Source organism: Polypterus senegalus, chromosome 8 (assembly GCF_016835505.1).
Source record: "Polypterus senegalus isolate Bchr_013 chromosome 8, ASM1683550v1, whole genome shotgun sequence".
NCBI lineage: Eukaryota > Metazoa > Chordata > Cladistia > Polypteriformes > Polypteridae > Polypterus > Polypterus senegalus.
Genome location: NC_053161.1, coordinates 13682638 through 13699246, shown reverse-complemented (window position 1 = coordinate 13699246; position 16609 = coordinate 13682638). Strand labels below are relative to the sequence as shown.

The window sequence follows — 16609 nt, the reverse complement described above, 5'->3', positions numbered from 1 at the left end:
AGCAAATCTAGCTTGTTTTCTTCACAGAGGTAAAAAGAGGGCAGGAACAGACCGTGGACATGGAAAATGAGTTCAGGTGAAGGCTGTCAGAAATGAGCCAGGCAATAGACTTAGAGAGAGAGAGAGAGAGAGAGAGAGAGAGAGAGAGAGAGAGAGAGAGAGAGAATAGGAATGCATGGGTGTACTTTCAAGGTGGTCAAACAGATAAGCCACATCACTAGGTAGACATGGGTCCAAGACATTCATATAGGCAGTAGGGTTTTGCTTATCTTTCTGTGTGTTAATACTTTGTATTCTCCCTGTGATCACACTGAAGGCAGAATTTTTTAGTTTGTATTTATTATTATTTTTTCATTTTTAGTCTTGTGTTTTATTGCTGGGGCAGAAAAGTACAACATGGACGCCATCCTGTCACGTTGTTTTACAACTCATCTTTGTCCAAGAAAACTGTTGGAATCCATTCTCTTATGCATTTAAACCTATAATTATTTAAGCATTTTAAATAAAGAAAAAAGTGTTTTCCAGTTGCTTTGAATTGCAACATAATTAACATGAAACATAGCTATATTGTAATGGAGTCGACTACTGTTCTACCTAAAATCTATGGTCTTTCTTGAAGGATTTCACTACAATAGTGATTTAAATCCAGCCCTTGAACCCACAGCCCAAAAAGGCATAGACACTAAAAAAATTGAAGCAGCATTGCTGTTATTGGTCTATCAAAAGCTGGCACATTGAAGATCTGATATTAATAGAAATCGATGCCAGAACCTGAGTAGACCTCCACTGAAATTAATACAAAAACAAGATTAAGAGAATATTTTAAACATAGCACAAGAGTAAAATGGTTAGCTTTCCTGCCTCAAAGTACCAGAAGACCACGTTTAAATTCCAGATCAGTCACATCTTTACGGTCCATTTCTTTGATAGCTTCGTTTTCCTCATTTCAAGCACACACGTTGCTAACTGGTAGTTCTAAATTATTCTAATATATGTACTGTAGGTGTGAATATGTTCATGAGAAGGTGTCTACTCACATCCAGCTGTTGGTCACAGTTATGTTTCTTGTCTGTTTTATTTAATTTTGTATCATTTATTTGTATTAATGTTTCTTTTGTTTAAATCTACATTTTTCTATGTAGATTGGGAAAGGAACGTGGCCTTGTGTTTTTTTGGTGGTTTCCCAAGGGGCAGGGCCACCTGCCAATTACTGCCAGGAATGACTCTCCACCCTATTTAAGGGAGGGCCTCCTATAGCTCCTAGCGGTTCATCACAAATGCACTAGGGAGTGGCATGTTTCTTGTGCCTTGTTATGCTTTCTATCTCCTGGCTTTTCAACCCTGGGGTTGTTGTTTTGACTACAATGGATTCTGTATTGGGACTGTGTTAAATGATTCTCGAACCTCTGCCCTGTTTTGACAAAGATTTTTGGCTTAGTATTGGGGCTTTGCTCACTGTGGATTGCCATGGCTTACATGCAATTCCTTGTGCTTTTTAGAAATTTGTGGTGCACAGCTTTTTTGATTAAATAAACTTTTTATTCTTATAATGATTTCTCTCTACCCTTTGGTTTTCTAGTCAGGGTTTTTGATGGTGTTTTCCCCCTCTCCACTAGTGGGCAACTGAAGAAAGTATTTTTGCTCCTGTGCTTTTGTAACTTCTTAGTTTCATGACAACCGCTCCCCTAAGACTTTGAAATTATTTGAAATAGATCTAAAGCAGGAAACACTGTTGGTTTTCAAAAATATAATTTAACTTACTCTTCAAAAAGGTTGCTGGAACCAAGCTTTTCCATCATCATGCAGAAATGCTTTTCTTCATCATCTTCCCCTCCGGCTAACTTCTCTTCCCATCGATTTTGGTAAAGTGTTTCTGGCTCATCTGATATTTGTTCCTCCTGCAACTCACTAACCGAGATCTTCCTTCCACACAGAAATTCACCTGGAATATGCACAATTACAGATCAAACATTTTGTTAGCAAAGGTGCTTTTAGTTTTTATTTAAAGATCTACAGTAAATAAGTTATGAAACAAAAATACAGTCAAACCCGTATAAATGTCACATGCCACCTACAGCCAGTGCTGTAGCCGGCCATGACATGAAAGGTCCCACTTCAGCTTACTAATTGCAAAGTATCCATCTGACTTATTCATGTACTACTTGAAAGTTTGAGTTACTACTACAACCTCTTACCTCCCCACATGGAGGTTGCTGTTGAGGTGCTGCTTGGTCTGCAGAAAACAATTAAATATTAGCTAATTTTTTTTTGGTGAAAATCAAATGTAACTAAACACATTAAGTAATACTGCACTGCACCAAATACAATGCATCAAGTGAAAAAGAGAGTGCAGGCTTTGACATACTGCATAAAGCAACTCCAGTAATTCAGAGATGCTTCTTATGTCTCCTATAATATATTGCATATATATTTTATTTCTGAAAAAGGATTATTCAAATGGGATCAAGCTTCTGTTTTGATGGCAGCAATGTTTTAAAAAAAAAATCCATTTATTTTGGATGTTACAAGCATATGAAAGGATAACTAACATATGGATTTTGCAACACAAGTAATCTTAGAATCTCTCTCTTTCCTTCCTACACCAATCTCCCTTTTAAATTTAAATGCACACAATTCCCACTAAGACTCGCCTTCTCCATGACTATCAACAAGTCCCAAGGACAAACGTTTGCAAAGATTTGCGTTAATCTACAACAACCAGTCTTCAGCCATGGTCAGTTGTACTTGGCTTTTTCTAGGGTTAGATCTTTTGACTCATTTGTCGTCTCCAGCAAAACACTAATTCACAACTTCAGCTTTCAAGAAATATTTCTTTCTTCTTGATTTCTGAATTCCTTTCTCACCGTTTTTCATTCCTATTCTTACACCGCCGTATGCTACGGTGAGCGTCGGCTAGTTTCCATTATTTTAGTAGTTATGCCTTGAGCTCTGGAGCTGTCTTGAGGAAGCGTCTTTACGTTTTGAAGGGTTTTCTGTAAAAGGCTACCGCTAGTAAGCCCGGCAGCATCTGATTTAACTTTCATTTTGGTAGCATTAGCTTCTACAAATTCCATGTACTGTATAATTCGTTATGGTGGTTCTTCAGATGGGTAATTAAATTTGTGGCATTGAAAGATTTAATTCTGCAGCTTCCTCGCATTATCTCATTTTTGGTAGGTAAGTATCTGTAGGTAGAGCAGATAGCAACAGTGTTATCTTCCTTTTTCACAGAAAAATATGATAACACGGCTGACCTACTGCTTTATTAAAGATATCTGCCCAGTGAATAAACAACACGCGTAGTGCTCCTGTCAACAAAACTAGGAAACCTCGTGGCATTTTATTTTTGTTTTTTGTTTGAGCGCAAGGGGCTGTGCTTGCATGTGTGTTTTTCTGCAGCTTAATATCTGCCTCGCCGAACAATGAACACATCCGCCCACTATATCCTAACTCCAGGGTAATGGGGGCCTGCTGGAGCCAATTCTAGCCAACAAAGGGCGCAAGGCAGGAAACAAACCCTGGGCAGGGTGCCAGCCCACTGCAGGGCACACACACACACCATGCACACACTAGGGACAATTTAGGATCGCCAATCCACCTAACCTGCATGTTTTTGGACTGTGGGAGGAAACCCACGCAGCCACCACAATGAAAACAACATTTAATTATTTAGTGAACTCACAGTGTTGACAAGCCTGAATTAAAACAGTTAAATGTACACATCTGACCGATTTCGATGTTGTCATTTTTAATGAACATCGGCCGATAACAATACAGTTCCCGATATATCGTTCATCTCTATTATAAATATTTTGGACATCTGACTAAGCATCACTCATGTTACAGTAGAAAGAGGAGCTGGGTAGTCAGTTGGTCAGTTAACTTGTGCAAGGACCATGGGTGTCTAAGAAATTCTCTTTTTTCAGAATATGCATTATACTTGAATGTTAGCATTTTCCACCTCCATCACTTGTCACATCTGAAAATGAACAGCTGAAAAGTTTTGTTGTTCTCTGCTATTCAGTTTCTGTTTTCTGGGCTGAACCAATTTCTATATTGGTTGATGGTTTTGCTCTTTATAGGCTGTATGACCCTCAGACACAGAACTTTGTGAGGAATGCAATATAAAATAAAATGTTACCGTGGTTCTTATTTGCAATTTGTGCAAAATAAGGATTCATTAAATTCACACATTAGGACCTTACTGTTTAAATTCTGCAGATTTCTAACACCAAAAACAAAGCAGAAAATAATGTGCTTTATGTGAAACATACACTTTAAGCTTCATTTATGAAGAATTATGCACCTAAATTTTAGCTGGTGGTAAATTATATATTTAAATTGCATTGTAATATTGGTCAGATTGTCCTAAAAAGATGAATGCTTCACCACAGGCAGCACAGCCAGCCCCTGAGAAGCTAAGCTATTCCAAATGTGTGCTTTGCTCTCCTATATCTTTCTTGCAGTTGCACTTACAGGCTATTTTGGAAGACTGTGCCATGCATTTTGTGGATGGAAAGTGGCTAGCTTATCCCATTAAACTAAATGAACATTAATTTTACCTGAGTGGCTGAAAATGCTTATGACCTTGTGTTTTTAAAAAAAAAATTCTGTTAATTGCACAGAAACTTCACCTGCCTGTGCTCCAACTGGAAAAAAACAGAATTATAATCAATTTTTTCTCAAATGTTATAAGTCACCTTGCGTAAAGGCTTCAGCCACATAAATAAATCTAAATGTAACAATCAAAGGTAAGCTGCCATAATCAAAAGTGATTTGTTATTCAACACGTCAACTTTCAAATTTAAGTATATGTCTGCTTTTTCTGAATGAAGCCTAGTGCGTCTGCAGTTAAGTACATAACCTATTTAAAATTAAACTAACAAGTTAATTTTTATTGTGGAAATTGTGTGGCAATTACACCTACCAAGCTTAGTGTAACGCATGAACACTGTTAAACACCTTGAATGCTGAGAATCTGGGTCTCCCAAAATCAACAGAGAGTGGTGAAAATCAGAGAGCAAATCGTATGAAACTTTACTCTATGCTTGAAGATGTACTGCTAAAGTCAAGGAAAAAAATGTTATAATGGCATTTATTTGAGTTACATTTTTGTGTCAGAATGTGCAGTATTTTCATGAGATAATTGACCTATTCTTTAGGCTTACAAAATATATTTTTTTATTCATTTATAAAACAAATACTGATATCACTCAGCTACAACTCTTTTAAACAGTTTCTTCAGACCAACTTACTGAATCCAAACGCAAATTCCTCCAGTGTGAGGAAACCATTTCCGTCAGCATCCAGAGAGTCAAAGACATTTTCCAGCTCATCTGCACTAAGTGGGAATTCTCCATGAAGCCTCTAAAAGAAAATGATAAATAATAACGTGAAAAATTATAAATGCAGGATATATATTTCATATACACACCTATATACTGTATATACTGTATATTATATACTGTACTTTGCCTGGGACATTTTCTAAAACAACAGGAGCCAGTTACAGTGTCAACAGTTAATCAGAAGTATAATGTTGCTGAGTACTTTTCTGTGTACAATATTTGTAATCCCCGAGGCTAAAACTATTGGTTCACTGGAGCTCCTTACTCTTGAACATGCTACACCCAACTGCCCTTGAGCAAATCATTTGTGTGGTAGATCAATTCCTCAATTCATAGTTACTCAACTTGGCTTTTGTTGATACTCATTGGAAAACAAAATTTAACAGGACACTGTATTCATTTAAATTAGCAAAATACCCGGGCTTCGCAGCGGAGAAGAAGTGTGTTAAAGAAGTTATGAAAAAGAAAAGGAAACATTTTAAAAATAACGTGACATTTGCTTTCTATTCGTTTGCATAAGCACACTCCTTCACCAGCAATTATTTAATGTTAGCTCAGACCGAGCACTTAAAAGTTTCTCTCGCACTTTTGCTGAGTTTGTGCCAAACACTATTCGATCTCTGACCATTTCATCTTCGTTTGCATAAGCACAGTCTTTCACCAGCAATTTTAACTCAGTTACAAAGTGATCAAAAGTCTCGTTTATACCCTTAGTCCTCTCAGTAAACTTGTATCTCGCGAATATCGAATTTGTCTTAGGAATGACATGGCAGTGTGTCTATGAACTTAATTTAATTTAAAGTTTTACACCTTGCTTTCCTATTCGTTTGCATAAGCACAGTCCTTCACCAGCAATTATTTAATGTTAGCTCAGACCAGGCACTTAAAAGTTTCTCTCGCACTTTCGCTGAGTTTGTGCTAAACACTAGACCATCTCATCTTCGTTTGCATAAGCACAGTGCTTCACCCGTGAATATTTCCCTTATATGGGCAGGCACTCAATTACGTGGGAGGCGTGATGATGCAGAACACAACTCCGCCTCACACGGCGACCGAGCTGCAGGCTATGGCCGTATATATGGTCGAAAGTAGGTTCCAGTTATGACCGTTATGCGCAGAATTTCAAAATGAAACCTGCCTAAATTTCAACCTTCCACCTACACGGGAAGTTGGAGAATTAGTGATGAGTCAGTGAGTGAGTGAGTGAGTCAGTCAGTCATTGAGGGCTTTGCCTTTTATTAGTATAGATTAAAACAGGTAATTAGTTGAATAATGGAAATTTTGGGTATAAATATAATTTAAATACATAGATATCATTGGAAAGTGAAATAAAAAGTAGAGCAAGCCAAAAATTCTAACTTTGCAATGAGCACAATGTATCATACAACTGTAGCAAACAAACTGAACTAAACAGTTCAAATTTGGGTTTTTACTTTTACATTTTTTTTCAAATTTACCACCAGTCATATGTTTATGAGGGAAAGGGAACAACATTAATAGTAAGTCAGTCAGTCATTTTCCAATCCACTATATCCTAACACAAGGTCAATGGGGTCTGCTGGAGCCACTCCCAGCCAGCACAGGGCGCCAGTCCACCGCACGGCAAACACACACACTAGGGACAATTTAGGATTGCCAATGCACCTAACCTGCATGTCTTTGGACTGTGAGAGGAAACCAGAGCACCCAATCATTCAAAACTATAATCTGCTAATCTCAACTGTGCATTGGTTTCCAAGCCTAAAGTGCGTACTGCTTCAGTATACAGTGGGTCTGAATAGACGTTCACCAACAAAAAAAAAAAATTCGTAATTACTTTTTTCACAAAAGCATTATCCTGCACTCTATCACATTCACAAATCATCAAAATGGCACTTCATTCTGTTCCATCTGGTCTTGGCTCCATCTGCTATTTTTTTTGTTTCCTTTCTGTTTTTTCAACTTCAAAAAGTGCTTAATACTAATTGTTAATTGGTACTGTGAACTTAATGACAATATGCAGATGGACAACAGTTTAAAGTTTTTCAAAAATGCAAGACTATGCACTAATAAAAAAAAAAGTGTAATCAATTTGTTGCAGATTTATGGTCTCATATGGGGTACATGCCGCCACTGTCCAGCACTGCTTGAACCTTGCTTCGTAGATCATGTCAAATAGAACATCATAATAGGTAATGATAGCAAAATAGCTAAGTTTCAAGCATTCACTAATGCTGATGTTACACCCTTAGGCCGGAGTTATACTTCACGAGACGCATGCTGCAGCGGACGCTCCTGCTACGCAAGCGTTGTAGTGTTTATACTTGCGCGCGTACTTTACGTAAATCTGGAGGAATCCACCAGGTGGCAGTGTGAGATATTATCGCGGTGAGAACATGTTCGGCTTCTCTGTGTTGTGAATTGCCTAAAACACCTATTAAATTCTGATAACATCTTACCGCAATATCTCTGAAAAGGATGTTTATTGATTAAATCCATAAATCTAGGGATGTATGTGTCCATTCCAGGAAGCATTGGGCACGAGTGAGAAACAATCCCTGGACGAGGCCTCAGCTCATCGCAAGGTGAATACAAGCATACACTAGCGTCATTTTAGTGGCACCAAATCCCTAAATCTGCATATCTTTGGAAGGAAACCGGAGCACAGTGTGGAATACAAGCAGGAAATACCAGCAACATAACTCCCTGCGAGACAGCAGTGCTATCGCTCCGCCACCGTGACACCCCCATGTGTGTATTTATTAACAGTATTCATTATTTAAATGAAATTATATGTAAAATGTAACATACACATTTTAATGCATTTCATCATGAAAGTAATATCAAGTATAAATCTAAAGATTCTAAATGTGCAGAGAGTTGGAATATCATACATTTAATTTGTTCTGTTTGGCAAACTATTGCTGCTTTCCGCTGCTGAAGCAAAATGCCGACATACAGATGCATTCGTGGTGCTTTTATATTCAAGCGTTGCATATTCCCGATCGTAATGACACGATACATTTTAAAAGTCTCACATACCATCTTTTGTGTCGTCTCTTTTTTTATTTTTTTTTTTTTGCAACTTCACATCGGCTATATAATGTAGAGTTCATCAAACAGCAAAGTGCGCACATCGATCCCCGAAGGATCTCCATAGAGGCTTGCTGTCACATGTAGATAGTACACAGAGACTCTGACGTCACGTTCCGACTTTTAGCACACTGCGCCCCCCGACTTTTTGCTGGTACTGCAACTCGCGCGCGTCGCGTTAATTTCTGAGGACCTGCTCAGAGGACGCGTGAAATGAACGCTGGGAACGCGTGGCAGCCATGATGCGGGCGCGTACGCGTTCTGAGCGTGAAGTATAAATGAGCCCTTAGAATTTGAATATGCTACATTTCACATACAAGTTTAAAAGAGTAAAACTTACTAAAAAGAGATGTTTGTATTTGGAAGTTTTTTATATTTTTGTGGGAAGGGTATAGAAAGAAGGAAAGGTATATTGTTCGTTAAGGGTTTGACAGCACTGGCCTAGCAACACTGCATACATTTGTTTTGGCAACATATTTCTCAGAAAAGGGTCCAGCTTAAAATAAACAAGGTAAAATTGTCTTTTGTAAATACAACATGTCTAAACAAAAAAGCCAAGATAAGACAACAAGACTGACTATATAAATGCTATAATCCAGCTAGTGTTATCCAAAAGAGAGAGACATAAAAAAATGCAGCACTTCCTGCCTTTGACGACATGCCACATTTGTCAGGTGTCTATTTAAACTTTCTGAGCACTGATAAAATCATCTGGAGCAGCTGGCTGATGGGAACTGTAGTCCCAATGTAGACATTTGCCATAAGGTTGCAAATAAATTGAGGGAGTATATGTTAAATACCTTTTTTACTGGATCAGTTGCATGAAACTTACTATGCTCACAACAACAGCACCTGACAATAGAGCTTCACTGAAACCTTCCTCCTCTCCCTTCACTTTTGCAGATTGCCTTCACTTGCATAAAGTGGCATGCTCCATTTCTCCATGAAATTAATGTCAGTATTGAGGTGAAGTGGTGTGTTACAATGATTCACTTGTTAGAACATAAAGACAACAAATAAAAGTTTAGTCAACACATTTTTTTTATCTACATCGCCAAATTTCAATCATCTCCGTCAAGGCAGTTTTGAGATTTCAGGTTATTTAGTTATTCTGTTTTTTTTTTTTTAATTTATTTTTAACCGCTAAATATTAAAATAACAAAATGTCCTTTCTTAGCAGATATCAACTGCTCTTTATGTATCATTCTAAATTAGTGCTTTTGTTGGTGAATAAGTTGAGTTTCCCAAACCCCGATGCAAACACACAATTACAGGCCTGGGTTCAAATAAAGGTTGATTTATTGACCAGACCTATTCCAACCAGTAACAAAAGCACAAAAAACACAGGTTTTCATTCTCCACAATTCAATTCACTACTACAATTTCTCTCACCACTGCACTACTCTCCTCCAGTCGAGTGTTGCCTCTCTCCCTTTCAGCTCTGACTCTCCTGGCCAAGGGAGTGCGGTCCCTTTTATTAAGGACCCGGGAGTACTTCTGGTGCCAGGGTCATTGCCCAATTTAAGCACTTCTGCGTCATAGAGAAGTCCATCACAGCAGGGAGCTTGCCTCTATTTAGCGCCCTTTTGCGGCACCCAGTGATCCCAGCAGGGCTGCTCTGCTGGACTACATTTCTCTGCTGGCTTTCCACTGGGTACCGATATCTGGTGTTGCTCCCATCTAGCGTGCTGGGAGAAAACCAAATTGCCCAGCAATATCTTTTCTTTTTACAAAGTTAACTGTCCCGTGATGGAGACATTGATTCTGAGTTTTTGATGTCATTTTATAGTCTTAACTGGAAGTGAGACAGCTTCGGCCTTAATTTCCAATTTCCCCTAGAGTTGTTGCCATGCAGCTTATTATTACATTGGTAGTTATAATTATTAAGATTAATAGGATAGATTAGGTATAGATCAAGCCTGCTCTCTTTCTCTCCCCCCCTTAACCCCCCACCCCTTTTTGCCTCCCCAAGTGAGGCTAAAACTCACTTCACACAGTCCCAGTCCTCTGACATACCCAGAGACAGAGCACGTCCAAAGCACAACAAGACCCAATGCAGCGGCGCTTTAGGGTTAAAAGATAGAGATATCTGTTACCAATATAGTCTTTTAAAAAAAAGAAAAAAAAAAAAAAGGGAAAAAAAGAATTTTGCACTTAAAATATATATATAGTCTTCAGCAATTTTAGTGCATTAAGATGATACACCCAGATAATAAACCCGGGTGCATATCTTTTCTTTTTAATGGACTGTTGGTTCATCCTTTACACACATAGAAAGAGAGAGGGAGAGAGAGATGTACACACACACAAGTTGCGTGACTGTTTCACCCTTAGAATCAGCATGGGCCAGAATCTATAGTTGTTAAAAGAGGCAACATTATGAATGTTAAGAACTGAAGTAATGATAATTGTGAATCCAAAAGTATAAATATCTGTGGCTAAATAACATTATTATCAGTTGCATATGTCATACATAACTCTTTCAAACAGAGATCTGCCACCTCATGTTTTATGTTTAACTAAAAATATCCACTTGAGTTTCAGAAACATTAACATTATACAAAGTTATTGTCTGTTATACCTTCCTCGCACTCTCCACCTTGCACTGCATTTTTATCACTCTTTATTTATTATTGGTTTTTATCAGTATACTGCTGGAGTATGTGGATTTCCCCTTGGGGATTAATAAAGTATCTATCTATCTTTTATAGCTTGTATGTTGTCTTTACCATTTTTTCATGTCCATAATACTTTCCTAAAGAGGAATGACCTGGGATTTTTGGAATCACACTAAGAGCACTAGTGTGACCAAAACCACAGCTAGAATTCTCATAAATAATATAACTACAATTGTTCAGTATTTCATGTTGATATCTTCAAAGGTTTTCAAAAAAGACTGTCCAAAACCTTTAACAATGGTTTTCTTATAGAAAAATAATGACCCTAATGTATGTATCACATGTAGCAAAGCAAAGGTCTTCTGAGACTAATTTGATGTGATATTGTTAATGCTATCAAATAAAAAGTTAAATCATTCTGGCTGGAATACTCTTCTCTAAAATCAATTCAGTATGCTTCACATTTTTATGTGAAGATATTTAGAATTTTTTTGCATCTAACAAAGCAGAACTCTGTGATCGATGTTAAAATGGGAAATGCATCTAAATAACATGCCTATTATGTCAAGGTCTGATTAAAATATCTATAATAATCAAAAAACTACTGTACTTTAAAATCATTTTCAAAGTTTATATGAATTGATATGCCAATGTTCAAGCTCACCTGGAGCTGCAGTCCAACTTAGGAAAGCAGTATAAATCATAAGCCATCAGCAGGTTAAGAATTGTCACGCTCGGTTCACAGATTTGCACAGAAACACAGGAGGTTGTAGAGACAGGAACTTTATTCAAACACTGCAAACAAACATATGCCTCTTTTTATTCAAAGGTATAAACAGACTCCTTGACAAGACGGAGATGACAGTTCCATCTCACAATTTAAAAGAATCCAAACATATCTTCCTCTTCAAAGGAGTGCACGTCAGGAGCATGGAAGGTCCGAGGCAGAGAGACTGAGAAAAGCAAACAAATAATCCAAAAACTGACAGGTGCTGCTCTGAATTTTAAGTCTGCGAAGTACCTCGCAGATCGCGCGATAGATCAGCCGCAAGTAAGTCCAGCAAGCAAGGGAGCAATGTGAAGGTAGTCTTTCAGCGTCGTTTTTAACCTGTAGGGGTGCAAACATTCCCCCAGCTCACAGAATGAATGTGCCATCAACTGTGAAAGTTATGTGACTGTACATAAATTATTTTATTCATTGACTTTTAAAATGTGCCTCAATGTTTTTTTTTATGGGAAAACATGCACCTTTAAGGATTTCTGGAGTGAAACCATTTTTTGGCAGTTTCAAAGCATGTTCTATACAGTCCAAATGTTTAACCGAAATCAGTTTTTGTAGATTTCACTGCACAAAAAAAATACAGTGCATGTCTACATGGAGAAACATCCACACTTTGAATCTCAACATATTGAAAAAAAACAGCACAACTGTCTGCATATACTGCAACTGTAAATAAAACACAAAAATTAATAAAAAATTGAAACAATAATAACAGAAAGTACATAATTTAAAGAATGGAAGAATATTTCAGCTATAGAAAAATGAACACATTGACATGGAATTTTTGCAAATATTACCAAAGGATACATGAAGTCATGCATGAAAATTCTATATAAAAGTTTTCCCCAGTATTGATTTTAATAAATTGCAAATGCTTAATGGATTGAATCAATCAGTATATGAAATATTTATCAAAACCAGAGTTGTGTTAAAGGATAAGGGGCTTACATGACATATTGCAACATTTCCAGAACTCAAAAGGCAGTAAAACTGTGGCTAGTAATTGCAGAATCAACCAAAAATGTTCAGGTTAAGGGAGACTGGAAAGTACCATTTCTCTAGTATATATATATATATATATATGTGTCTGTGGCAAGGAATGCCATTAATATACAGTACTTTAACCATTAATTTTCAAATTTTTAGATTTTTGTACAAAGCTAAATCATTTCTTGGTAACATGCATTACACCTTGTGATCTCAAAATCTTATATATATATATATATATATATAGATATATATAGATATATATATATATATATATATATATAATATACACATATATACACACGCACACATACAATACATACACACAATATCAACAAAACAATAATGACAATAATCGAGAATTTGAAACAGTTTGTAGGTTTGTGCACCCTCTATGGATTATTATTATTATTATCATCGCTGGGTGAGTGCATATGCAAGTATTGTTTGTATATTGCTTACTTCAAGTTGACAAGTAGCTGCTCTTGAAGGCTAACTCTGACTTGCATATTGGTTGACCGTTATGTAAATACAATGTTGTACCAGCTGTAGCAGGCAATCAAAACTCAAAAGTGACATCCGACAGTATTTGAAGAACTAACATGGAAATCATCGTCTTTCTTCATAGATTACACACACACTGTGCACTCAAGAGGGTGAACTCTGTAGTGGTGGTGATCTTTTCTCTGCCTACATCTCTGTATCAGGAGGATTTTTAATACAAGGAGGTCAATGTTCAGGTCTAATAAAGCCAACTGATCCATATTTTGTGAACCTCAAACCCCACAATTTAAAAACACTCTGGACAGCCTGATAACTGCCCACCATAGAAAAACACATAAAAGTACAATCTGGGCTGCAAGTTGGCATTTACCAGAGTGAATGGAACATCATATTGAAGTCAATTAAGTGCCACGACAAAACACAAATGCCTAGGTTTCTCACAGTGCATTCATTTAACCAAGATTTGAACATCTATGTGGATGGGGGGTTCACTTCCCAGGTCCTCCCTGCATGGAGTTTGCATGTTCTCCCGGTGTCTGCGTGGGTTTTCTCTGGGTACTCCGGTTTCCTCCCACAGTTCAAAGACATGCAGGTTAGGTGCATTGGCAATCCTAAATTGTCCCTAGTGTATGCTTGGTGTATGGGTATGTGTGTGTGCCCTGCAGTGGGCTGGAACCCTGCCCAGGGTTTGTTTCCTGCCTTGTGCCCTGTGTGGGCTGGGATTGGCTCCAGCAGACCCCCGTGACCCTGTATTTGGATTCAGCGGGTTGGAAAATGGATGGATGGATGGATGTGGATAGGGCCTTACACCAATAATAGAATCCACTGTTTCTCCTCTTCTGGGGGTAGGCTGAGAAACAACCTGCTGAGGCTCCTTATCTCTCCATCTGTAACACCTCAGAAGTACATAATCACCATCCAGCAAAACAAGACAATGAAATGGTTGGACACATCTAACTCTGGGGTTGATGACCCATCTCTTTCTGTCTCTTAAGAATGGAGACATCTCCATGCCACTACAAGGGTGCACACTATTTTTCTAAATGTCCCCTGGAGAGTTCCCCTAATTCTCCATTGTAACAGGATAGCAGTAAAGCATAAGGCAGATATCAACTTCAGAAACGCACCACTTCATAGCTAACATGGACAAAACGGTCAAATTTGCCTAACAAGCCAAACACAGTTTGATGAGATGTGGGAGGAAAACAGGGTGGAAGATTAAAAAACTAGAAAAGTATGTACACAATTAAACATTTTTTCCATAGGTTGGAGAATCAGCAATAGAATTAGCCATCAGAAGTAGAAGGCCAGCATTTTGAGTTAATTTTATATATACAGTGCATCCGGAAAGTATTCACAGCACATCACTTTTTCCACATTTTGTTATGTTACAGCCTTATTCCAAAATGGATTAAATTCAATTTTTTCCTCAGAATTCTACACACAACACCCATAATGACAATGTGAAAAAAGTTTACTTGAGATTTCTTCAAATTTATTAAAAATAAAAAAATTGAGAAAGCACATGTACATAAGTATTCACAGCCTTTGCCATGAAGCTTAAAATTGAGCTCAGGTGCATCCTGTTTCCCCTGATCATCCTTGAGATGTTTCTGCAGCTTAATTGGAATCCACCTGTGGTAAATTCAGTTGTTTGGACAGGATTTGGAAAGGCACACACCTGTCTATATAAGGTCCCACAGTTGACAGTTCATGTCAGAGCACAAACCAAGCATGAAGTCAAAGGAATTGTCTGTAGACCTCCGAGACAGGATTGTCTCGAGGCACAAATCTGGGGAAGGTTATAGAAAATGTTCTGCTGCTTTGAAGGTCCCAATGAGCACAGTGGCCTCCATCATCCGTAAGTGGAAGAAGTTCAAAACCACCAGGACTCTTCCTAGAGCTGGCCGGCCATCTAAACTGAGCAAAGCAATCGGGGGAGAAGGGCCTTAGTCAGGGAGGTGACCAAGAACCTGATGGTCACTCTGTCAGAGCTCCAGAGGTTCTCTGTGGAGAGAGGAGAACCTTCCAGAAGGACAATCATCTCTGCAGCAATCCACCAGTCAGGCCTGCATGGTAGAGTGGCCAGATGAAAGCCACTCCTTAGTAAAAGGCACATGGCAGCCCGCCTGGAGTTTGCCAAAAGGCACCTGAAGGACTCTCAGACCATAAGAAACAAAATTCTCTGGTCTGATGAGACAAAGATTGAACTCTTTGGTGTGAATGCCAGGCGTCACGTTTGGAGGAAACCAGGCACTGCTCATCACCAGGCCAATACCATCCCTACAGTGAAGCATGGTGGTGGCAGCATCATGCTGTGGGGATGTTTTTCAGTGGCAGGAACTGGGAGACTAGTAAGGATAAAGGGAAAGATGACTGCAGCAATGTACAGAGACATCCTGGTTGAAAACCTGCTCCAGAGCGCTCTTGACCTCAGACTGGGGCGACAGTTCATCTTTCAGCAGGACAACGACCCTAAGCACACAGCCAAGATATCAAAGGAGTGTCTTCACGACAACTCTGTGAATGTCCTTGAGTGGCCCAGCCAGAGGCCAGACTTGAATCCGATTAAACATCTGGACAGATCTTAAAATGGCTGTGCACCGACGCTTCCCATCCAACCTGATGGAGCTTGAGAGGTGCTGCAAAGAAGAATGGGCGAAACTGGCCAAGGATAGGTGTGCCAAGCTTGTGGCATCATATTCACAAAGACTTGAGGCTGTAATTGCTGCCAAAGGTGCATCAACAAAGTATTGAGCAAAGGCTGTGAATACTTATGTACATGTGATTTCTCAGTTTTTTTTACTTTTATTAAATTTGCAAAAACCTCAAGTAAACGTTTTTCATGTTGTCATTATGGGGGGTTGTGTGTAGAATTCTGAGGAAAAAAATGAATTTAATCCATTTTGGAATAAGGCTGTAACATAATAAAATGTGGAAAAAGTGATGCGCTGTGAATACTTTCCGGATGCACTGTATAATTCTCCTGCAAGCAAATATTCTTAATAGTTTTTATTAACTCTACTTACATAAAGTTCACAATGCCCAAAAATATAAGCATATATACTGTAGTGTTAGAAGTATTGTGCTATCTCATATAGTAACATAATTTATATAACATAAATAAGATTCATCTAGATACAATATGAACACACCTGTCGACAGGAAACTAATATTGATAACAATACTAAAAAATTAAATACTATCATTTTAGTGGGTCAGCATGACCCCTATTCAAACATGCATTTTACCTTTTCTAAAAGCTGACTAATGCCTTTAGTTTGTTTCAGAAAAGCCAG

At 38.2% G+C, this 16609-nt stretch overlaps 1 protein-coding gene across 1 annotated transcript in view; it reads right to left on the bottom strand.

The window, feature by feature from the left end:
• The window catches only part of cracr2aa (calcium release activated channel regulator 2Aa), a 198086-nt gene that overhangs the window by 54936 nt on the left and 126541 nt on the right, over positions 1-16609 (bottom strand). Inside the window, exons 4-5 of the mRNA XM_039760762.1 lie at positions 5256-5367; positions 1762-1942 (exon numbers count right to left, since the gene is read on the bottom strand). Coding sequence (XP_039616696.1) covers positions 1762-1942; positions 5256-5367 — 293 coding nt within the window. The remainder of the gene's footprint in view (positions 1-1761; positions 1943-5255; positions 5368-16609) is intronic.